At 43.7% G+C, this 24,857-nt stretch overlaps 1 protein-coding gene and 1 long non-coding RNA gene across 7 annotated transcripts in view; both read right to left on the reverse strand.

Moving 5' to 3' along the window:
• GRM8 (glutamate metabotropic receptor 8) overlaps positions 1-24,514 on the reverse strand; it is a 759,959-nt gene extending 735,445 nt beyond the window's left edge. For 2 of the 6 annotated variants that reach the window (XM_053896813.1, XM_053896814.1), the window contains exons 1-2: positions 23,524-23,980; positions 13,185-14,009 (exon numbers count right to left, since the gene is read on the reverse strand). In XM_053896813.1, coding sequence (XP_053752788.1) covers positions 13,185-13,694 — 510 coding nt within the window. In that variant the 5' untranslated portion in view covers positions 13,695-14,009; positions 23,524-23,980. Of the gene's footprint in view, positions 1-13,184; positions 14,010-22,851; positions 23,187-23,523; positions 23,981-24,380 lie in introns of those variants that run through there. The other 4 variants (XM_019452622.2, XM_019452625.2, XM_019452624.2 and 1 more) reach the window with 3 other exon arrangements.
• Positions 3,392-5,510, reverse strand: LOC109268931 (uncharacterized). Its single transcript, XR_002080846.2, has 2 exons — positions 5,265-5,510; positions 3,392-4,603 (listed from the first exon to the last, which is right to left on the reverse strand). It is a non-coding gene; the product is annotated as an uncharacterized LOC109268931 (long non-coding RNA).
• Positions 24,515-24,857: the final 343 nt, after the last annotated feature.

The following is a 24,857-nucleotide window of genomic DNA, read 5'->3' on the forward strand; positions in this document are numbered from 1 at the left end:
CTAGCCCCCTCCTTGAATCCCACAGCAACTCGCCCCTTTATCTATGCCTACCCCTGACTGGGGGCTGGGCATTCTGCCCTCTGGATGCTCTATACACACTTGCTTGGATTTTAATAGCGGTCCCAAATTTTGTATTCAATGGGAGCAGGGAAAATAGCCCTTCAACCTTCCTCATTTTGAATCCTCCCAGAAGACTCTTAAAGTGATCCTTTCAGGTTTTATCATCATAGGAGAGACATGCTATGAGGAAGGAACATGGTTTTCATTTACTTCCGTCTTCACTTAGTTGAACAGGGCCGTGCATCAGGTCAAAGGTTCATGGGACTTCCCACGCCTGGAAGAGCCTTCCTCCTCTCCTAGTCTCTTGGTTGAGAGGCTCCTACTCATCCCTCTGGGTCCAGCCAAACCCCACATTACCACAGGAACCCTTGACGGATAACTGCAACTTCTTCAGGTGAGGTCAGCCTTTCTTTGAAACCCTGGCACCACACTACAGCCCTTACAATATTGTTTTATGTCGTTTGTTGTTATTTTATATATTTCTCCCCAACTAGATCTAAGCAACGTAAAAGCTTAAAACCTACTTTCATAGCTGTTCCCTAGAGTGTCAAACATGATGCATATACCTACAAGATAAATACATGAATAAACACCTGCTGGGGGATTGATTTACTATTACCTGTTTCACCTGTTAAAGGAGGTGAATAAGTGAATACTATGCTGGCATTTCTTCATCTTATTCTGCTTCTCTTGGTGGAAAAAAGGAGATTTAGCGCTTACCAAGTTTAAAGAACTAAACCAAGAACTATTTGGCATTATCTCCCAACACTCTGATAGGATTCTGTCCTTCCTAACAAGACCTCACTAGAATTCTGCATTATGAAAACTTCAGTTCTTTTTCCCTATGAAGTCCTTTCACATGTGAGTAAATTATCCATGTTTGAAGTGAAAATTTACCGGGGCATAATTGATAGGTGTTTGACTGAATTATTCACATTGTAAATAGGTGGAAAAAGATAGGTCATAGTGTGAGTCCAAATTTAATATATTTAGTTCCACTCTATTTTTCTGGTTATCCAAAAATGAATATGACTTCGAAAGAAAGTACCTCTGAATTCTTTCAGTGCTTACATTTCTGACATTTGTATCAGAAGGTGATAGGTACAAATGTTATGCAATTCATCCCTAGGAGAAAGAAAAATTACTCTCTCAATAAAAAGGTAGCGTTCTTGGTCCAGAGTGAGCCTGTGTTTCTATGTTGGGACATTGTATCAAACACAGAAAAGAAAGGGAATTCTAACCGGAAAGACAGATTTAAAGGCTGCCACCCAGCTCTAGCATAGCCAGCTGCTTCTCCTCAACCACAACTCCACCTCTTGTACTTTCAAAGTGGGGTACCAGGAAAGAATCCAAAGGAGAAAAATTCATTTTTTTTTATTGAAACCTAGTAGCATTTTTGTTTGAGTGCTGGAACAACAGCAAAATTAGCACAGCTTATCTTTGGGTCATCCAGTCTTTCCCTTGGTTTTCTGATTATTAAATAAAACGGACTCCTACCACCTAACACGTGGATTTGCAAAGAATAACAGTACCACTACTTTTTTAGCTCAATTGGCTGGAGCATGGAGTTGGCAAGGTCCCAGTCTCATGTCTAGCCTTCAGAAAAATTAGATAGCCTTGCTCCATGCCAGAGCCTATTTGGACCTATTAATTGTGTTGTTTCTTGGTCAATGACTACACCTCTAATGCTAACCTCCCATTGTTCACAAAATAAGGCAAGTCAGGACGAACGGTTGAGAAATTGGAAAAAAAGGTATAACTCAAAATGAATATCCTACTGATGGTGGACATCAGTATCTTCCTCCTCATTATCATTATAGCAAACATTTATGGTGCTATTTTCCAAGCATCTTGCTTAGGACTCCATGCACTTTATCTTGTTTATCTTCATTTAAAAACTTATGAAGGAATTAGTATTATTATCTAGTCTTTATAGATAGAGAGATTAACCAGCTTGCTTAAGGTAATATAGCTAATAAGCATTACATCAGAATTTGAACCCAGGCAATCTGACTTCAGAGCCTGACCTATTTTATATAATTCATATTAATCTGTTTTACTCAAGAGTATCAGCACCACTAGATAAGCATATTATAATAATCTATAATGTGAAGAGACAGCCCCTTGTAATAAATATCTATAAACCACAAATATCTGCACAACAAATCTGCATAAGTATGAAATGCCATTTGCTTTATAAACAATATAAATTCAAACGTTCTCAGAGCGAAGATAATAAACTACTTTGAGAAGTTTTACAGAATTGTCACAATGTAAATACGTAAAGTGTAAGAAATAGTACAAGCACGAATCAAAGCTAGAGTTTACTCTCAGTCTACCTGAAAGGAAGCAAAGGTGAGAAGCCGGAGCAAAAATACATCACCATCCTCACATCCCAAGGAAGCCCAGTGTGGCACTATGGGGGACACAGAGACAGACCCATGAATTCTCAGAAGCTGGACATAACCAATAGATCTGGGGCTATGTTACACCAAGGAACCCCGCCTCCCAAGCACAGAGGGAAGCCTAGGAGAGTCTTGGAAGGAGACTAATGACCAATGTGGAGAACACATGCTTATTAGCTTGCTGGGCCTAATGGAGTAAAGCAGCAGAGTTTGGCCTCATTCTGGAAACAGATAAAGGTTTCTTTGGATGATGCTATACCTGGACTCCTTCCCACCCCACCAGCCTGGTGCTCACCATGTACTTAAAATACACAAAGATTTTGTGTATGTTTTATGTTAGGAAGAGTGCTTAGAGATTAAGGAAAATCCCCAATTACAGCTAAAAGAGATGTCTCTGTCTTTTGCCAGAGAGTGTATTCTATCACTTAAATTGGTAAAAAGGCCATTTTTTTCCCACCATGGGGAAAGAAGGGCCTCTTGTGACCCTCTATTGATTAAGACTGCTGTGGAATGTTATTTGCAATCTCATTGCATAATGGGAATCAGGAGGTAGCTGTCATGGTTTCTGAAGACAAATTGCTGGTAGCTGAGACAAATCATAGTTTCTTTCTTCTTTTACTGTTCTCAATTCCCAGTTAATGTGTATCTTACAGTCTAAGTTTCTTAAATCAGTCTGCTCTACTGTCACAGGTAGTAAAAATGAGTAAAAGTGGTAATCTGAGTGACCCTGCTTTAGGAATCATGTTCAAGTGACCATTATGCTGATCATTACTCCTGAGCTATGCATTATTTAATAAGGAACACAACTTCCAAAAGGGCACACAATTAAAAGTAGATCCATATAGCAGCTGCTGTGATTATGACCAATATGAACAGAAATCCAACCAGGCATGAGTCAAAAGAAAAAAATCTGCTGCCAGAGAGAACATTGTTAAATCTCATTTTTGTTTTGTGTACTTTTACTTGCTAAGTCAGCCAGCAAGTGATTTATATGGAGCAGTGGTTCTCAAAGTGTGGTCTGCGAAACAGCGGCATCAGCATCACCGGAAACTGTTAGAAATGCAAAATCTTAGACCCCAACCCAGACCTACTGACTCAGAAATTCGAAAGGTGGGGCTCAGCAATCTGTATTTTAACAAGCCGTCTGGGTGATTTTGATGCATGCTAAAGTTTGAGAACTACTGGGCAGGAGCCAGGGGACAGCCTTTGGATTGTAAGTCTTCCTAGGAAGGTACACCTTTGGTTGCAAAAAGTTATCTTGACGAGAGTCTGGGAAGAACCTGTTCTGAAACCAAATAAAACCACCACCATCTTCAATTCTGCTGTAAACCTAAAACTTCCCTAAAAAAATAATGTCAATAATTGTTTTTAAACCAACCACTGCAATAATTAGGTTGAATGGGTAGGTAGAAAGAAGAGCATAGGACTTTCCTTGTGTGTGTGTGTGTGTGTGTGTGTGTGTGTGTGTGTGTGTGTATCCTGACTTGCTCTAGAGAGGTTTTCAGACAACTTCTTAAAAAATAAATAGCAGCCAGGGCAGGGGCAATGGAGGCCTGTGCACTATTTGTTGGCTTGGCCTGAGGCACCGGGCTGGAGGGTGAGGGCGCAGCGGGGCCGGGACTCGGATGCCACCTCCAGATGGGGCCCAGGGGCGGCAAGGGGGCTGCCACGACACCAGGTGAAAATATCTTCCTGTTTGTGCCTAACTTCATCCGTGAGTGCTGCCGGTGGCTCCAGATCAAACGGGAGGGCAAGGTGCCTTGGGCAGGCTTCCTGATTCCACCCTGTCTGCCCTGTCTCCCAAGGCTATGCAGGATTGCCTTAGCCATTGTTTCTTTCTACTTAATGCCCTGCTGTCCCCTCATGACCTCCTCCTTCTACTCACTCAGCGGACTTCTGGATGATTTCCAGACACGCTTCTCGAACCCTTAATCAAGCCTCAAGCCTGCTCTGTTTATCCCTTGTGCTGGAAATGAGCTCTTCTACTGCTCCCTCCACCTGTTCAATTTCTCCGAGGGACCTTGAGTTGGCTCTGTGGGTTTTTCCAAGTGGGCCTCTGGATCACCGCCCCTATAGCTGTGCTCAAGTCTCTTATCAGTGTCCTCCATCTGGTCACAGCTGCACACAACATGGCTGGCCTAGACACAGGGGATGGTGACAGGAAGAAGTGACCTGGAAACCTCCAACCCCTGACTGCCCACCTACCCTGGAAGTCTCACTGTGCCCACACAGCTCCCCTCTCCCTCCTGCGAGGTCCCAGGCTCCCTTCTTCCTACGGTGTTGTCCAGCCTGCTAGGAGAAGGGTCAGCCTCTTTGATGATGTCATGTTCTCCAAAATCCTGAGGACTGGTCCCACCCTTGGGATTCCCAAGGACCTGGACTTCAAATCAATAAGGATGCTCAGGAGACCTCACCCATATAGGCAGTGCTCCTGAGACACCAAGAGGCCTAAGGACCCGACATGGTGGCACCTGCTGACTTAGCCCTGGGGTCTGGCTTGGCCTGAGGCTTTAGGGACAGTTGAGTGAGGGAGATGGGGTAGGGGCCAGGTTTCTCAAAAGTCAGGGAATCACACCTGGGTGGCTCAGTCAGTTAAGCATCTGACTCTTGATTTCGGCTTAGGTCATGATCCCAGGGTTGTGAGATCCCACCCAGCATCCAGCTCTGCGCTGTGTGGAGCCTGCTTGAGATTCCCTCTCTCCTTCTTTGTCCCTCCCCTGCTTGTGCTCTATCTCGGTCTCAAAGATAAATAAATAAATACTAAAAAAAAAAAAAAAAAAAAAAGGCAGGGTATCAGACCTGTGTCCCTGGTGCCACAGTCAGGAAAGAAGAGGCCCTGTAGATCCTTTCCCATCCCGGTCTCCTGTATCCGTCTATACTGGCTCTGAATACCTAGACAATAAAGGGGGGGAGAGAGGGGGTAGGACAGGGGCTTCATTCTGCAAGACTTGGTTTCCTTTGAGATACTCTCAGACCAGGGCCTGGGTTGAGGGAGAGCTTGGAGAAAAAGAAAGATTTATCTGGATGCTTTTCTCCTAGTTGTTAACTGACTGGCTTTGTCCTATCATTCCATGGTGACCTCACAGAGGGGCCCTCCCTGCCACCCAAGCTCATGCCCTGTTTTGCCCACCTCCTTTATTTTCTTTATGACATGGTCACTCTCTGTCTACATTTATTTGTACACATTTTCTACACCCACCAGAATGTAAACTCCCGTGAGGACATAGATTTTTCTTGTTCCTTCTCTAGCCCCACAGTGAAGATTAACCTTAACCTGGCCTGTCATAGCCGCTCAACAAATATTCATGAGCAGAATGAATAGATAGATAGACAGACAGACAGCATCCAGTCACAAGCCATTCTCTTAGAAAGATTCCTCACTATTTTCAAAACAACCTCATTATTTAAAATACTCAAAATTTAGGCATTAATCACTAAGCAAGCTCTTAAGATATCTTCAGAATTCACTGTAGGATTTCAGACCCTACACAGTTAGAAAAAAGGAAAGTAAGATTAACTTAAATTCACCAAGTTTAAAATCTGCTGCACCCAACAAGAGTCATCATGCTCCTTCAGCATTTCAAGCACATGACCCCCTACACTGACTCTCTTACTTAATGTCATCAACAGCCACAGTCTGTGATGTGTGCCTGTGAGTCTGTCTTATAGCAAGGTGTTTCGGTAATTCATTAATTCAGCCCCTTTGTTGTTCCATAAAGGGGCCCTATGGTTCCAAAATTCACTTGAGCTATTGTGTTGAGATGAGCCTCTAGTACTGTTTTAACTTTTTTTCAAATGACAAATAATCTTAAGAAATCAAAGGGAAGTAACCTATCACTAAGGGATTTTTTAAATAAATTACGGTCTATTCATATAATCAAAACCCAAGCAGCTGTTAAAAAAAAAACAAAGAGGTTCCTAGTTCTCAATCCTACACAAGTATTAGAAGCACCTAGCAGTTATTTAAAGTATACCAATGCCAGGGCCCCACCCCAATTTCACTGGTCTCGGATAGAGTTTGAGCATCCTTTTTTTTTTTTTTTAAGCTATCCAGGTAATGCTAATGTGCAGCCACGGTTGAAAATTACTGACACAGAACTATATTAACAAAATGGAAATGTCTCCCAGATTATTCCATGAAAAAAGTCATAAGACATATATCTTTTAATAAAATTATGTGTCTGTGTATATAATTTTACTAATAGATATGGGTTTAGATGTGATCTCCTTCCATTTTACACTATTTACTTATCCATTGCTTAAACTTTTCAAAATGAGAATGTGCTAATGTCTTTTGCTTATTAAATTTTTAATTTTAAAAAACTGTTTAGGGAAAATGTGGATTTGTAGGAATATGAGGAAGCACATGAAAATAGTAACTCCCAAAATATACTATGTCTCCTACTTTCCGCACTGCTTCCTCCTTCTGTTCCTTTCTCTCGAAGAGTATAAAAGTAAAACAAATAAAATTCCATTTCTGTCCTATCTACCCAACACAGATTATTTCCAATGTTTGGGCCTGGGGTGAGGGAGAGAGTACAGATGGAGGAGGTAGAGAGATACAGTTCATTCATTCATTCATTCATTTAGCAAACATTTATTGATTCCCAGACAGGTCCATGCTAGGTGCTGGAAATATAGCAACAAACAAGAGATCCATGCCTTCATATATATCATAGATATATCCTGCCCTACTGGAGCTTTGTTACATGTAAACAAAGAAACTTAATCTAGTCAAGAGAAATGAGAAAAGACTTCCCAAAGTAGATGTAGACCTTCATCCTGGAGTTAATGGTAGCCATTAAGGGGTTTTAAGAAGGGAACTGATATTACCAAGTCTGTATTACATTTATATTTATAAATATTTATTATCTGACTCCAAGTTGAAGTGCCAGTGACCAGGGGCAATGCTCACTTCCCCCAACACTCTCACTTAGAGCCACTATAAGAGAGAGTACCCATCATCTCTCATTTGAGGTGAGGGGGCTCCTTACAAAGTTAAATTAGAGCTTCCTACAGTAGCAAAGGATTGGCTTAAAGAGTTCACCTTTCAATTTATTTGCCATCAAGTAATATTTAACATGAAATGTTACCTCCTGCTGAGTTTACTGATTGGGCACATATCTCTGTCCATCTAAGATGAGCCCAACTATGGCAGATTTATTTTGTCTGAGTTTACAGTTAATAAAGTCCATTGTATGCAACAAAAAAAACTTGCAAAATGCTTGTCTTTATGGAAGTGGTTGCTACCATTCATAGAGTCTCGAAAGAAAACACCTTTGTAAACAGAGCAAGGTAGGTGAAGACTCCCAGGGTAATGGGATATTTCACTGTACTTAATTTACTTAACTTTAAAGTCAGTTTTAGCCATTTATAACCAGAACACTTGCACATGGAAAGAAATTATCCCACCCACAAGAGGATTTCTATTTAAGTCTCATTTTATTGCTTTGGGAAGTAGATACTAAAGACTACTTAACTATCCTTCAAGAGTAGAAAGTTCATTCTCTAGGTAAAGTTAACTAGAAAAACAAAAGGGAGAGAAATTGTATCTAACATTGTCCTTTTATTACCCAGATGCATCTACATGGACATTAATGTGAATGGTTACCTCCAAGCATCGATGTTATTTTTAACTTAGAATGTTCAATCTTTGCTCAAAGTAAGTATATGATTAGTGTTTTGAGGAACAGAATTGCTCTAATTTATTTTTTTTTCAACGTTTTTTTTTTTTTTTTTTTTTTTTTTTTTGGGACAGAGAGAGACAGAGCATGAACGGGGGAGGGGCAGAGAGAGAGGGAGACACAGAATCGGAAACAGGCTCCAGGCTCCGAGCCATCAGCCCAGAGCCCGACGCAGGGCTCGAACTCACGGACCGCGAGATCGTGACCTGGCTGAAGTCGGACGCTTAACCGACTGCGCCACCCAGGCGCCCCGAATTGCTCTAATTTAAAGGCAAAGGCTGGAAAATGTTCTAGAAAAGGGGGGAATCTAAGCTCTTTATAAAACATACGAAAATTCCTCAAAATTGCTTTTTAAAAAATAATTTCAATTATGGGCTTCTCAGTCAACATTTCCAAAAGGCCCCCTAATTCTTTTTTAGTTCTTTCCAAACTACATAATCTCCGAGAGCCTGGCCCCTCTTTTCATCGGTGTCTCTGCAACATAAGAGCCACTAGGGTGGCATTTTCACTTCTAGACACATGGGGTGAAGCAGTTCTGGGTTTGCTATTCTGCAGTTACATGTCACATTATCCTAATTGATACCTACTATTATCTAAAACCATTAACTTGCTGTAAGGATTAAACAATCACTGAAGTGACCACTCTGCCCCCATATGAACCCATATATGACATGTGTGTGTTTTAAGGCACAGCAGTGCTTCTAAAAAGTTCAGATCATTGAAGTCTTCATCTGGGGCTATCAAACTTGTTTTCACTCCCAACACACCTAAGAAATGTGAAATGCTTCAATCGGTAGAAATGATTCTGGGGGTGAAGGGGAGGCATATACTCACACACTGGGTCCTGTCATTTGAGAAGCCTCGGAGTTGGTTTTGATAAGTCAACACACCCCGAGGGGGCAATAAGGAGAGAGAGCCATGTAAACCCACCTCAGGAGGATGAAAATCGCTGGTTTGGCAGAGCATTCATTGTCCTGTGGGCAGAGACCACAGGACAGCTTCTAGCTCCAGCCCCCTGTCCAACTCGCCTCTGAAGTTAAGAAGGCTGACTTTTTTTCATTAGTCTCTGGGTTTTGGTAGGAAGAGAAGCAAAAATAGAACAACATCTCTTCCCTCTAGAAAGGAGTAGGGCCAGCTGTGCTCCTGGGCAAAGGAGGTGGCCACCCACGAGGTATAGTCTCTGGTGGAGGAGCTAAATGAACCTCTACAACAGTTGCCTGAACCCCCTTCACAAAGACAATTTATCTCATCCCGCTGTTAGCAATCCTGCAGAAAACAGAATCTTCCTGGCTTAAACACAGACATACTATATGCAGATGACTGATGATACATAGCTCCTTTCTTGCAACCAGGCTTTGATTAGAACGTAGAAGGATACAGGGTACAGGAGAAGCTGCCACAGGAGGAGCAAAGCTGAAGTAAGAGGGAGATGCCTAGAGGCCTTTGTCTCCCATGTGACTTAGCCCGGGCAGATACAGCAGGTGAAGACAAGGCTATTCCAGGGTTGTCCAAAAAAAAAAGACAACTAAGACATCTGGATATTACTTCCACTTTTAGCACAAGTATTTTCTATACAATTTTAAAACAGGTTCTGGCTGCACTCTAAAACCTTCAACTAATGTTTATTGTCAAGCAGGACAGTGAGTGAATTCATTAATTAAGGCCTTTGCATCCTTATCATCACTTTTGTTTATGTGGTTTCAAACCATGATGCTCTACCTTTTTTTAACTCCATTAATCTAGGAATAAGTGGCAATATATTGATATCTGTACATCTTTTTAGATTTTGTGGGTCTTACGCTGTCCTGAAGCGGCCCAAGAGCCATAAAACTGTCCCAAATGTTCACTTTTATTCAAGTCATAGCATTTGGCTTAATCACACTATTATTTTTCAAAAAGAAATTGTAAGCCAATCTCCAATGCATTAATTTGTTAACCATTCCTTTGTTAACTATTCTAACATTTCATGGCAGTCCCAACATACGTGTTTAAACAGAATACATTCACACATAAAGTGAGACATTTTCTATTCCAATGACTTCATCATTTCATGATTAATATCAGTGTAGAGTGCTTACTGGAGGTCTCACATAAATCATCAAAGCAAATTAAAGTAGCAAAACAATATAAGTTACAATTATCAAGTTCCCATTCATGTGGTTCTAGGTTCAGCTGGAAGATAAGCTAAGTACCTACATTCTGTCACTTACTTTTGAAAGATACAATTTTTAGGCCCCAGTAATTTGATTGATAAATACATTTGCTTCCACATAATAAATGCTCACTCTGTGCCAGTGTACTCATTTTAGTTATGATACTTACCATAGCTAACACCCCTCGTGGCTAAAAGTCACCCACTCCCTAGGATTTGGTCAAGGGTGGCAAGAACAGTCCTCTATTGTGCTGACCACTATCTTAAGAGTTGACCTGGAGTACTGGACTCTGCCCAGGGAATCCATGGTAATTCTCCCACCTGGTCAAATAAAGTCCCTCCGGAATTATTCAAGACAGTAAGGAGAGAATTGGCCAGCCAATGAAGAAGAATGGAGCAGAGGGAAGTTAGGTTGAGACCACATAAAAACAAAACCTTCAGATGGTCTGAAGGTCCCTTTGGCAGCTCGAGGAGACAAAGGACATGGGTTCCGGTGGAACCCTTCACCTGTATTTTCTCATTAAATCCATCCCAAAACCTAACATGATGTTATTATCCCCATTTTATAGATAAGCTGATTCTATAGTAAAATTAATGTTCACAATCTTTAGAAGGTTCAAATAAGCAATTATCGCCAATACCCCACTTCTCAAGTCCTTGTCTACTTTTGGCTGGCCACCAGACTATAGGAAGGAGACAGGATTCATAGGAATTATGATGGGATTGCTGGGAACCAGAATTTAGTATATAAGGGGAGGGTAACAGAAGGCAGGGAAAAGATGCTCATGAAGGTTTCCCTCTTCTCAAAAAGTGGGTGTTGTTAAGGAAATAGAGAGTGAGAGAGAAAGAGAGAAAGAGAGAGAGAGAGAGAGAGAGAGAGAGAGAAACCAAGAAAAAGACTCTTAACTATAGCAAACAAACTGATGGCTACCAGAGGGTGGAGGGAGGTCGAAATTGGTGATGGGGATTTAAGAGTAGTACACTTATCATGATGAGCCCTGAGTAACATACAGAATTGTTGAATCACTATATTTTACCCCTGAAACTAATATAACACTATATATTAACTATACTGGGATTAAAATTTAAAACTTCTAAAAACTAAACAGAATAAAACAATACAAAATAAAAACAAAACAAAATAATATAACAAACGTAATAACATAACATAACATAACATAACATAACATAACATAACATAACATAACATAACATGTGGGTGTTGTTGAGCCACAACTGCTGAGTTAAGAACAGAAAAAAGATGCTTGGGAGCAACTGGGAAGACAAATCAAATCAGAGAGGAAAAAGATGCTGGGAAAGTAGCTAAAACTGGGTACCATCACAGAGCACAAAATGGCATGCAGCTCAGAATTGAGACTTTGAGGAGAAATTCTAGATCCCCGGATGTGGTGAGAAATCTGGAAAATCCTGTACAGGCAAGGGGTCAGCTAGCCCAAGAGAAATTATTCTAGAAATGACAAATTCGAGCACCTTTGGCTGCCTATTTTAATCTTGTGTCCTTATCATTGCCAAAAGGCTCTTCCCAATGTCCTTCGAAATGTCTCCAGCATTCCTTGAAGCCTGGTTTGTGCCTCTTCAATACTCCTTAGACACAGAGAGCTTCTGCTCAGCATCCTCATTTCAGAAAATTTCATCAGCCTGAAAATGGTCATTAGGCTGCCTCTTAGCATTCTGTCTTCTAAACTAAAGCAATTCATACAAAAGCTGGACGGCCACTTAGGGGGAGGTTACAAAGAAGATTCCAGCCTACAAAGTGAACCAGACTAGATGGTCCCCCAAGATATTTCCCAAACCAAGAGCTTTCGATTCAATTCCTGTCATCTTTTTTGTGAAGTTTTCCATCAATTTGTTCATTTTTGTCACTGTATCAGTCACCTGTCCAATTTCTCCATATTCTTTTAATATCTTTAAATATAATATGCACAGGAACAGTTTCTCACAATATAAAACAAAGCCTCATTAATTCAGAATAAGTCGGAAAAGTCATGTCCCACTAAGAAACCAGTAAAAAGTATTTTCAATTCAAACAATTGTCTCCTACAGAACACTACATAATAGATATTGATAAACAAAATGATAAAGTTAATGAAAGATGGTGACTTACAACAACTTTATTTTTATGGCACTTTATACTTTTCAAAGTATTATTCCATCTTATTTTGCCAATTTTACTCAGTATATAAATGCAATTTATAGGTAATAGATCATCAAACCTATATCAGAAAGGCTTGAATTATTCTGCTAAATTTGAACTTTTAACTCAATATGAATTATATATAATTATTCCAAGTCTGCATCAGAGCAGTCTGAATTAATGAGGTTCTGCTCTATTGTAGCTATTATAAACCTGACAATTTTATGGCCATCTTATATCCCAGGGTGTCATTTCCATCCACACATTAGTAATACTGTTTCTTCATACAGGAACTTTTGTCATAACAGAGCATTCCACTTTAAAGAAGCTTCACCAAGTAAATTATCTTATATCTCAAACACCATAGAAATGTTTTACATGAAAAATGTGCTAAGATTTCATTATACTCTCTAAAAATACTTGCTTTGACTTAAAATGAGCATCAATAAGGAGGATATCCCAAGATGTTAAGGACTCAACATGTCACAGAAATTATCACCTGTTTGTTCAGGGAGGAAAAAAGAGTCATAATTAATCCAATTAAGTAATGGAGCTAAATCAACACATGTATAAACCCAGACACAGAATCCTCTAGTTGAGTAACCTGGTGACCCTGAGAGGGTCTATGAGAATCTTCACCATGTTCACGTTCTTCTTACACCTGTGGTTGGAGCCAGAACAGTTTATTGTCTTGTCACAATGATCAGAAAGACAATGCCTTCACCTACCTTAAAAAGTCTTAAAATGTTAGCAACCATGATGGACACGGAGCTTGCTGCAGCACCTATGACACCAGAAATCTTGTCAGGCTTGGTGAAAATGGGTGGATCTCCATTAGCACACTTCACGTCAGAAGCGTCTTTCTCTATCAATGCCTGCACAAATGTTAATGACTGCTCCAAAGCATACGTGTCCCTGGAGCACGTGTCAAGGATCCGGACACCCAGAGTAATATTGGAGAGGAGATCAGGGTCCTTATTAATCTGGTCGATTGCATAAAGCATGGCCTCCAGTCTGTGGATCCCCTTTTCCTTCTTCAGCTCCCCGCAAGGTACCCCTCTCTCTCCCTTTGCGTGGACAGGGAAGAGACCCCCCAAAATGATGTCCCCATCCACTCGTATGGAATGGGCATACTCCTGGCTGTGAGTTCTTTGCATCATTGTGAGGATCCAGTAGAACTTGGCCGTCAGGAGGAAGAAACAAGGGCAAGAGGCTGATCGCTTTCCCTCGCATACCATTTTCTCCACAGGTGGTGTTGCAACCCAAGACCCAGAGTTTATTCTTGCCACAGAAGAAGGGGCACCACCAGAGGCTGCACCTTCTGGAGGCTACCATCAGGGCCCATGGGGGAAAAGGCTCTGTGGGTTTCAGCAAGTTTTCTTGATTTCAATGTCACAGTGAATTTCCATCAGACCCCTAAGGTTCAATTTTATTTCCATATAAAGTCAACTTGCCTGGAATGGTGCAAAAATTAGAATAACAGCTGAGGTTCTGAAGGTGGGATGAGGTCAACAATTCACGTCCTTGAAGTCAGCCCTGTAGCAGAATTATTCCTGGGAGGCAGGGGGAGGGAAAAACAGGGTTCAGTTCAACGGGTCTACATTTTTCATATTTTTAAGTTCTGTTTACACCAACCTCTTTTTTTGTTTGTTGTTTCATTTCCCCTATTCAGTGAGAAACTAATTTTTTTTTGTCCCCCTATGATTCTGAACACCTGGCTGCACTGCATCTAAACAGAGAGATTGATGACACTTTTGGAGCAAGGGAAACAGAAAAGTATCAGAAACTAGGTTGATTCTCCCAAGCCAGAGAGTATTTTTATTTACCATTTTATTTCAATAAATCCAATTTCCATGAGGGTAAAAATCCTGTGATTGATGGCACTATTTCTTTTCAAATCTGCTTTTACTTTTTACAGCTGTCTGAATTTAGCATTTAAATGTTGTCCACAAAATCATAATGAAAGTTTATTTTCTGTGATGTATTCAACAAGCCAGTCATCTGTTAATTTCATTTTTTTGGTGCCTCAGATTGCCCAGTGGGAAAAAGTGATTACTCAAACACAAAAGAAAAGAAAGAAAGAAATCCACCCGAGGAGTCCAAAATGTATAAGTTTTATAGCTTGTGAAAAGATTTAACATAGAACGTCAGCTATTTCATATAAATTATCTCATTGTTCTCTAATAACAAAACAAAGACTTGAAAATGAAATACATGGGGAGGGTTATGTGTGAAGATATTGCTATGAATTTGTTGGAGTGGAAGCAATGGGTATGCTTATAGTTCTGAAGTAAACACTCTTTGATCCTAGAATCACTAGGAGCAAATCAGAGCTGGAGATCAATTGAAGAGCTTCTTAATTTTGTCTGACTCAGTGGGGAAAGCAGTTATTTCATCAAGATTAGAAATAACCTAAAGTGAAAACATCTACCAGCAAATCTATAGAAAAAGTTTGTTCTAGGACCTTCAATCCTAAAGAATTCCACGAGATTCTTTCAAAGGACTTTTGAGGAGGTTTAACTGAAAGCAAAAACTGACTTAACATAAGGGAATCTGATATTTGAAACACACGTATAATTAAGAGAATAAACGACACCAACTTGTTTTGGCAGGATGGTTAATTGAAGGCTCGTTTCTGATGTATATATGTTTGAAGCCTGAAATTTGGACAACTCTCCTCTAACCTAGCCAACCAACATCTGGTTGTATTTTCCATTCACTTGTTTAATTTCCAGTTCATAAAATTTTCATTCCACACTCCCTGTCCCAAAGGAAAGTATACTGCCTCCCTAGAGGATAACTGAACATATGTCCAAAAGCTTTCAGAGAAAGCTGTACTTTTCTTCAATTTCAGATTAGAAAAGGGGGGTTCGTCATAGCTCACTGCCCTGGATTTCTGAGCATATACCTGGAGTACACTCAGAAATACAGCCAATGGCCCATTCTGCTGATAGGGTTCTATTCTGCCTATGACAAGCATCCCCTGCCTCCTGGCACAGGCTAAGCCCTAGATTCCCTCTATCCTGCCCCAAAATACTTAGTCCTTTTCTGATTTTTCTCACCACTTGAATGATATTCCCTCATGCTCCATTCTCCTAGCAGCTGCTTCTCCCTCAGAAAATCTGTGATTTGACAATAGCCTGACCTCAGGCATTCCACAAAAGGAAACACTTAGAAAGTTAGCTTGACTTCCTGGATAAAACCATTTAAGTGAGGGACCATAAATTACATCAGCCACCCATTAAGAGACGTAGGATTATGTTTTACAGTTTCACAAGGAAGACCCGTTGTAAGACAATAAAACCTCATTAACTCTGATCACTAATTCAGAGCTTGAGACCAAGTCCACATGGCTAGGCTGACCCTTAACGTACCCCTTCTGACAGAGCACAGAGTAAATGGATATGTGAAGGATAAATGTTTAAAGGGAAAAAGAAGGGGAAGGGCACCTGTTGTTCTCCAAAGACCAGCCTTTCTTCATTACACCAAGCCACTCCTAAGTACTTAAGAGAATAAACGGTTTTCAATTACACAAACATAAAAACAGTCCATCTGTTAATTACAAATCATCCTTCCCTGCTCCTGTGGCATTAACCCAGTTCCACTGGCTGTACAGTCCTGGAATTAATAAAATCGAGTTTCTTATAAAAGTATTTGTGTTTGTAATAATTTCTAGTCTTTTCAGCATCTCATTGGTCTGTTTAGAGATTTAAGTTAAGGAGAGGTTGAGGATGAGCAGCAGTGAGGCAAGAATTCATTTTATTTAGTGGATGAATGCACTTACATGGAAAACAAGAGGTTCCATCTTGGTTATTATTTATTGGACAGCTCACTTGAATTTTTGCTTAAGTTCCCTCCTCTGCAGCATAGAATTATTAGTACATGACCTCTCTAAAGCTTGGCTTTCTTGTCTGTAAGGGGATGACAGAACCTGTCACGCAGCACACACAGAAGACACAGTACCTGGCACAGGGTACGTGCTCAGTAAACAGGAGTTGTCATTGCTGATTTAGTCTGTAACTCATTTTCCACAATGCAGAGCAACTTTTTCTATATTTGCCTAGTTGGTGAGGTTTTTACTGAATTTTGTCACTTTAAAATTAAAATCAGAACTACTTACAAAATACTGAAATATTGCAGTTATATCAAAATCTGATACGTTGTCATAAAAATCAGACTCTCGACAGCTGAAAAGGTTTAGTTTCCCTTTTAAATTCTAAGGAAAAAATCTATTTCAAAGTTTGTGGAAAACCACATAAATTCAGTTTCATTGTATAATCTTACATTGCCTAATCTTACTCTTATGCAATTCTTGTGAGCTTCAATCTAAACTCATCCTACTTGGGCTCCATGAGTTTTAAAGAAATAATGACCTTTTTGTACTATAAAACTAAATAGTTCTACTTCATGCTTTGTGCTAGATTTAGAATAAAACAGTTTTTCTCTCAAACGGACCTTCCTCTGGGAATGGGTACAAACTTCACCTGGGCTGACGGACTTCTTCAAGGAGGTGTGAGGTCTGCAATCCTGAAATCAACCTCTGAGGGGAGCAGATGCCTTGCACTATTTCTGAGCCCACAGGAAGGGCTTCAAGATCTTTGAGAAGGCTGAACCATTAACCCCCGAAGCCCTTTCTGTTCACTCCCTTCCAGCCAGTCTTAAGTATAAGGAACACCATCATACATCATTAGCACTTCACCAAAAGTCCCTGCTGGCCTGGGGAGAAGACCTCTGGCTGGAACTTGAGTCTGTGACTTCCTAAGAGTGCTCTGTTTCCTGAAAGGCCAGCAGTAAGGACAGCTCCTCAAGGGCCAGGACCCTGAATTCTGCTTCTCTTTATTGTCTACACACCTTCTCTTCTACCAAAGTCCCAAGTGTGTAACACAGTGGCTCATGAATTTTCATACACCCATCATTAGCTCTGGTAGAAATGAGAAAAGAAAGGTTGAGTATGACCCAAAGCCCTGAGCTAGTAAATGGCACCACAGTCAAAATCCTCAGGCCCCCAGGACGGGTCCTGTCCTTCAGAAAGCCCTCAGTGCTGCAGAGACTGGCTGTGAAAGCACCAGTGAGGATGAAGGTGCTTCCCCTCCACTGAAAGCTTACAGAAATGTGTAGATCTTCAACAGGTAGCCCTTGAAGAAAAATAATGTGCTAATTAGGAGGAGACAATCTGGGGGCATTTCCAGGGCAGGGTGATTTCCAAATCTCTCAAAGGGTTGAGAATATCAAGTATAGTTTGTCCAAACCTCTGCTTCCAACCAGGGTTCCTGGCGAACCTGACGCCAGGTTGAGAACAAACCCACCCTCCCACATAGGACCCATCAGGTCTGTCAGCACGTCCTCCTCCAGCACTTGGCAAGTGCTTTTAAGACACGGTATGGTAAAATCCTCACTGAGGAATATCATTAGCCAAGAATTGTGATTTTTTTACTCCTAAAAGGGCCAAACAGCATCCCTATGCTGGATTCCATTCAGCTCTTTAACAAAAAGGTTAAGCTGAATATTGTCATCAACTCAAAATGGCAAATCTAGCAGTTTCAACTGAAACTGCCCACACCTGCAAGCTCTCTTAGGTTGCTTTAGAAAATGCATCACATTTGTCTATCGTCTCCCATGCTACGGCATGTGTGTGTGGCCCTGGAATCTTGAGGGTGCCCCAGAGCGCGGATGGGCCAGGCAGAGCCCTCCCCTGGCAACAGAGGCCTGGAATTGGATCCTTGTTTGACGGTCACTGGCTGGCGACACTGAATATGTCACTTCGCCTCTGTGTGCTTCCATTTCCTCATCTGTGAAATGAGTGAGATGGACCATGTGATCTCTAAGGTATCTTCCAGCTTCCCGTTCTGAGATTCTATTATTTAATAATAAGGGAATGAGATTACGCTCAAACACCAGAGCAAGGCTTTGCCAGCTGAACACAATAACTGATTTTGTTTGCAAGCTGAGTGACTTTTTCCCATCAGTGAGAGAGGGTTGTGAAAGCTCTTCTGTACAAGCAAGCCCCATATTAAGAAAATCTGATACATGAGCAGCTCAACTTACTAAACAGATAAATTAGAAGGTGATTATTTGCATTACAAAAGAATTCACCACAGGTTTCCCTTAAATAGCTAAATCCCCCATGCATTTAAAATGCAATCTGATTTAGCAGAATTCAATTTGTGCAGTTTTTTTCAATAACACAGCTATCGCATAAAAAGACCACAGTTAAACTAATGAGAAGCCACTTTTATAGTATGTATCTTATAAGAAGAGGGAAAGGGAGTGAAACCAACACTTATGGAATGCCCACAGTACACCTGGAGCCTCACACACATGATCTCATTTCCTTCACAAAATACACCTGTAAGACTGGTATCACGGCCCCCATTTGGGATATGAGGAACCTCAAAACAGAAAGAATATATGAATGTGTCCAAAATCTTGGGCCAGAATTCAAGTGCAGAACTGCTGCTATGTTCTTTCCCTTACTTCATGCCCCTTGGGTTCAGGAGACCATGATGGATATTGTGGACATGAGAGTGGTATCCTGGGGTCCAAGAGGTCCCTGATTCTAATCCCTCTCCCCCTGTACTTGCTATATGGCATTGGGCAAGTCACTTAACCTGGGACTAGTTTGTTTCTAAGCTGAGGAATGATTCCCGGCCACCTTCCAAGACTGTGAAGTCAAATGACATAATAATGTACATAAAAGTATTTCATAAACTGCCAAGTGCCATTAAGAATGTACATGGATACTATTAGTTTAACAATCAGTCCTAGAACTTAAATATTTTACTTGTGTTTTATGTTAGAAGACCTGGAAAACCACTTTGCCATCACACTCAGAGCTGGCCAGACCCTAACAAGTCATGTGTCTAAGGAATCAAAGGAGACCAAAGGAAAACTGGAAAGAAAGACCCAAGAGGGAAAGTCAATGGAAGTGCAATATCTGACCTAGAGAACTGAAGGTCGTGGACACTTGAAGCATCAAAAGGGCTATTCTGAAGGAAGTGGTGACAAGATATTCTTCAGCAGTGAAAAGAGGACAATAGGAAACCTTCCTAAGTTGTATATAGGATATAATGCCCAGCTTCTAACATGAAGGTCATTATCACTGGAAAAGTTAGCCAAAAAACAGCCAGATTTCCATCTTTAGACATAGTCATGCCTGGAAAATGTGAAATTGGCAACACACATGAATAATCTCCACATTCTCTTCTTGGGCTCTCCTATATCTTCCCACTTGTGCTCACCTGTTCCTTCCTCTCCCAGACCTGTATCTCCTCCCTCCCTCTGGACTGATGTGTCCTACAGGTTACACTCTTAAGACCTGGTTCTCCCGTTACCTTGGCCCTCGCCAGGGAGTGAGTTGATTCATTAACAGGTATCAAAACCTAAAGATGCATTAGTGTCATCCCGCAACTGGAACATCTACATTTATAAGACAATTTCCAAGAGATCCACAATTTCTTTACCAAAGAAGGTAAAGAAATAGGTAAATAGGTAATGTAAAAAATAGGTTAAAATAGGTAATGTAACAAACCAAAGTCAGGAGTTATCATGAATCAGGAGCCTCTCGGCAGTGTCCCTCAAATCACTCCATTAGCAGTACCTACCACTCAGAAGGCAGGTCCTGGGATAAGAATACATCATGCTCAAGGTTCTTAGTCAGTGAATTTATCACAACTTGTCAAAGCACCAAGTAGAAATGAAAATCAAAACATCTCTCTGAGCCAAGAAGAAAAAAGGAAGGAGGGAGAGGGAAAGGAAGGAAAAAAGGAAGGGAGGGAGGGGGGGAATGGAAAGGAAAGGAAAAGGAAATCAAATCTAAATTCAATTCCTAGCAGACAGAAAACCTGTTCTTGTGATAGAAACAATGTGATCCAGCTGACTCTCTGTTCACATCTTCTCCTGGAACAACATGGCATGACCGTCCCTCCTGAGAAAACTACATGTGTGAGTCTGATGCTGTACAATCAGATTCTATCAAGAAAGCGGCAAGTTTCCTGAACCTTTGAAAGCTAGCCTATTCTGCAGGCATGGAGATGTGGCCAGGTTTTTGCTATGGATTCAGTTAAAAGATAAATCCAAGCAGCATCTTCTTTTTAAGATACTGAGACAGAGCAACTCCACTTCCCAGATTAAAGGCCAAGGTCCTCTTTATGTTGGGCATTCTAACTACACGAGGAAGATGGTAAGAAAGAAACTTAGAAGGAAAAACATCATTGCTACCACTAGTGGTGAGCCAGAACCTGTGTGTACAGTGAGTATACTGTGCCTCATGCCTGAAGACAATGGAACATTGTTACACAAAGATTGGCACACAGTGTTGCCAAAATGAATGCCAGCCTGTTGTTTGCTGCATAAATACCAATTAAACGAGCCCCATAGCAGTTCCAACCTGCTCAGCTAACTTTGAAAAGAGTACAATCTCTCCACACCTCTAACTTTCTCTTGCACTCATTAGAGTTCAACTCTTCCTTTTATCTATTCCTTTTGTATTTAGATGTTTTTAGAATTATTCAAGTAGTCATAATTTGCAAAGGAAGCATGGTAGGGCAGAACTAGCCAGCACAAACCAAACAGAACAAATAGAGCCTAAATAACAGCAAAGACCTGTGTTCTCAGCATCTTTTTTTTTTTTTTTTTTTTTTTTTTTATTCTGGGTAAATCTCCAAGAAAGCTGCTCCTGAGCTATTGCTTCCCATATTCCCGATTTAAAAGCAAGAAAGCTCTCTCTTTATCTCAGGTATGATGCAACCTGTAGTTGACTCTGAAATAGGAAAATGACATTTAAAACCCTTACTTCATTTTCCCTGATGGATAAGGCTTTTCTCTTCAAAATTATCAAACCACATATTTTCAAGAACCAAGCAATGAATTTCACACAGCTGATTCTGTCTCCTACAGAGATTTTTCAAGACATTATTCACAAGCAAGTGACCAAGGTAAACTAAAGTGGTTTCTGTAGCCATTTGCAATTATTGACAAACAATTTCATAACGGAAAATGGAAATTACAGTCAAGTGCAATAAGCTGTTTATCCAAGATCTACCTGCTGGTGGCTCTTTTCTCTTTTTATTTTTTTTTTCTTTCCAGCAAAATACAAGCTATTATCAGAACGCATTTCTACTGTTTATGATACTTCTTGTCAATATCTCCACCACCAACCCTGTTTTCCAGTTCTGGCTTTGTACTCAATTGCGGTAGTGGCCGAGATGGTAGCGTCCTCCTGGGTGTCCAAGAGACTCCCATGCCATCAGGTCTGTGGGAAAGGATCACCCTCAAATGGCAAACAGGGCATTCCCTTCCCAAGCAGGACTAGCTTCGGGGACTGAGGGGTTTGGGCTACCGTAGCTGGCTGGTGGGTCTATTTTCACCCCCACCATCCCGGGAGCACAGACACTGTCTGACCCCAGGCCCTGCAGTTTGGGCCACTAGGGAAACAATTCTTCAGGGAAGCGTGGGGGTGCCGTCTTGCGCAATTGGGCAACTCTCACACCCCTCTGCATTTCATGTGCACCAAGGGAGCATGTCATACAGACGGGTTTTTTGTTTGCTTTTGGTTGTGTGTGTGTGTGTGTGTGTGTGATTCTGTTATATTTTCACCAACTGTACGAACCTCAAGGGATCTCTGAGCTGCTTGGCAGAGCAGATGGGCTCGCTACTGGCGTGGCTCAGAGGGTTCTCTACCTCCGACTCTGTCTCTACCTAGATCTCAGCCTGCAGCCACTCACCCCGCCCCCGCTCGCCACTTCCAGCTGCATCTTCCTCTTTCTTCTCAGTTCCTTAGGCTGTTGAACCCGGGCTCCCGGTAGAGCCCAGGGCCTTAGAAGTACCGGGTTTCTCTTGCCTTTCCCGCGCCGCCGGGGTATTCCGGCGCCGCCCCAGCCCCCGGGCGCGCCGGGGGGATCCAGCCTCCGCGCGCGGCTCGGCCGGGAGCGCCTCCCCCCACCCCACGCCCCACCTGGCTTGCCCCGAGCGCCCACGCCCGCGCGGGCCCGCGCGAAACTGGGGCCACGCTGGCTTCAGGTGCTTCGGAGGAGCTGTCGGGCGCATCTGCCTTCGCTTTTTAAACTCAAGATCCTAGAGACCATTCCTCCTTCACCGCCCCCCCCCCAACAGGACAGAGAACTCCAGTGTTTTCCCAAAAGCCACAAAAGGGGGGCCGCGGAAATCTCAACCTCGTCGGGCTAACTCGGAGAACACGAAGTGAAGGCAGAAGTGCGGGGATGGAGGGGCTCTAGAGAACCCCAAACCACCCGGCTTCTCCCGCGACTCGCGTCTTCCCTGCATGATGGGTAGACATTCCTCCAGCCCCACTCTCAAGAAGGCGGGGGTTACCCCAACTCATCCCGGAAGCCTCTAACTTCGGAAATCCCTCCCGCTAGATTTGCAGAACGGAGGTACCTCGTCATCTCGGCGGGGCAAGTCCGGATTCCGCCAGGGCAGGTCCAGGAGGTCACCCAGGGCAGGCAATCCGAGGGAGAGCGCTTTAAAATCCTGCCGCCGCGCGCCCCAGCAGAGCACCCTAGACGCTCCTGCCCCCTAACCGACAGCCTTCAGTCTCTCATTCGCCGACTAAACTTTTGGGGGACCACATCTGCAAGCCTTGGGAGTTCCCAGCTAAGCCTTCCTCTTTTCCGAACCTCTTCACTGGAATGTCATCATGGGCGGACTAGAGGGGTAGTAGCTGCCTGGTTCTTTGCAACGTAAAATCAACAGATACCCAATCAAGCTCCAATGCCCGGCCAGCCCCTCGCCCCCTGGTGCCCAGTCTCCCTCGCCCCCAGTTCCCGTCACCTCCGCCCGCCACTTCTCTCCCAGACTCCGGTGTGCAAGGCCATGTACTTGTGCCCAGGAAACACAAATCACCAAAGTGATCGGAGAAGAAACGGTGCACCTGGCTGGCTGTCCACTGAACGGTTTTAAAGGAGAAAACGGAAAGGGGAATAAAGCAGCGGGGATCTCCTCTTTCCGCCAGCACCATCTTTGGGGGGAGTTCGGGGGTGGGGGGCGTTTCTCCCCGTGGTTCGGCACTTGCTCCGCTTTTTCCTCTTTCTGCCGCTCGGCGCGTCTTACCCTGCTCCCCGCAGAGGGCGCGGCGAGGAAGCCCGCGGGGGGCCCGCAGCTCCATGTCAGCGCCGCCACCGCCGCCGCGTGAGGCAAGCACCGCGGCCGCACTTGTGGCTGGTCTCTGGGCTGAGGGGGCTGAGCTGGCCCGGCCGGCGCCAAGTGTCTTCCATGTGAATAACAAATACTCCCACCGGCGGCCGCGATTGGTCTGCGCCCGGCGCCTCCCGATCCTCCGCCCGCGGCCATTCACCCGGCGCGGCGCGGGGAGCCAAGGCCGGGATCGCGTCCGGGATCGCCAATCGCTTCGCGCCAACCAGTCCCCTCCAGAAGCAGGAGGAGGAACCCCGAGGGGCGGGAGCCCCTGGAATTCGGTGCCTCCGAGCGGCCCCGGCGCGGGCAGGGAGAGGGACGCTCGGCCGACGGATTCCCCTCCGCGCTACATCACCTCAGCCCGCAGAGACGCCGGGACCAGAAATGCCAATAGTTCTCATAAAAAACCACCCCCACCCGCCCCGCCCCCAACAAAAAAAAAAAAAAAAAAAAAAGGGAGGACTCAAAGACGGGGTGGGGAGTGGCGGGGAGGGGAGAAGTGCGGGCGGATGGAAGGAGGAATATGGCTGTGAGGGAGCTGAGCAGCTCCGACTGCCTGGCGAGCCCGGACCCGCGCGGGAAGGCGCCGCACGACGGCCACGCGGAGCCTGGAGTCAGGACCGCGAGCCTGGGGTCCGCCTCGGGGAGCACGGCTCCGAAAAGGGTCACCGGGAAGAATACATGGTCGATGGCGAGTGTCCCGCCACACGCTTTCTTTTCGGGGATGCTCAAAGTAAAGCCCGCCAGCCGCGCGGTTCCCCTGCAAACTTTACCTCACGCGGCGCTGCCGTTCGGCCATTTGTCCTGCCCGCAGCTCCGGCGATCGCCTCCCCCACCCCCGCCCCCGAGGGTTTCGGGGGCCGCCTTCTACCGAGCCCCAGGAGCTCGAGCATGGACATCAGACGGTCCCGCTGCGGGCACTGCGCAGGAGGGGGGCGCGGGCGGTCACGGGGACCGTCGTGCTATGGAGCCGATTCTAGCAGCCGCAGATACGGGGCGGGAAACTCCTGAGGCGCCGCGCCGCGCGGCTCCTCGGCTTCTGAGGGGGAACCTCGGGATTCCCTGCGCCTCCAGCCGAGGGAAACCCGCGGGCTCTACGTGCACAGTCCGGCGGCCCTCCCCTGAGTTATCGCCCAGGCACCGCGCACCTGCCCGGGCGCGCGCGAGCGGGAGCCCCTGGCCGCCGGGCGCCGGGGGAGCGGCGGTCGGCGCCGCCTTGTGTTGGTGAGAAAGTTCCATCTAGAGGCGGC

The sequence above is a fragment of the Panthera pardus genome, unplaced genomic scaffold, assembly GCF_024362965.1.
Source record: "Panthera pardus isolate Hobbes unplaced genomic scaffold, ASM2436296v1 HiC_scaffold_8, whole genome shotgun sequence".
In the NCBI taxonomy this organism is placed as follows: domain Eukaryota; kingdom Metazoa; phylum Chordata; class Mammalia; order Carnivora; family Felidae; genus Panthera; species Panthera pardus.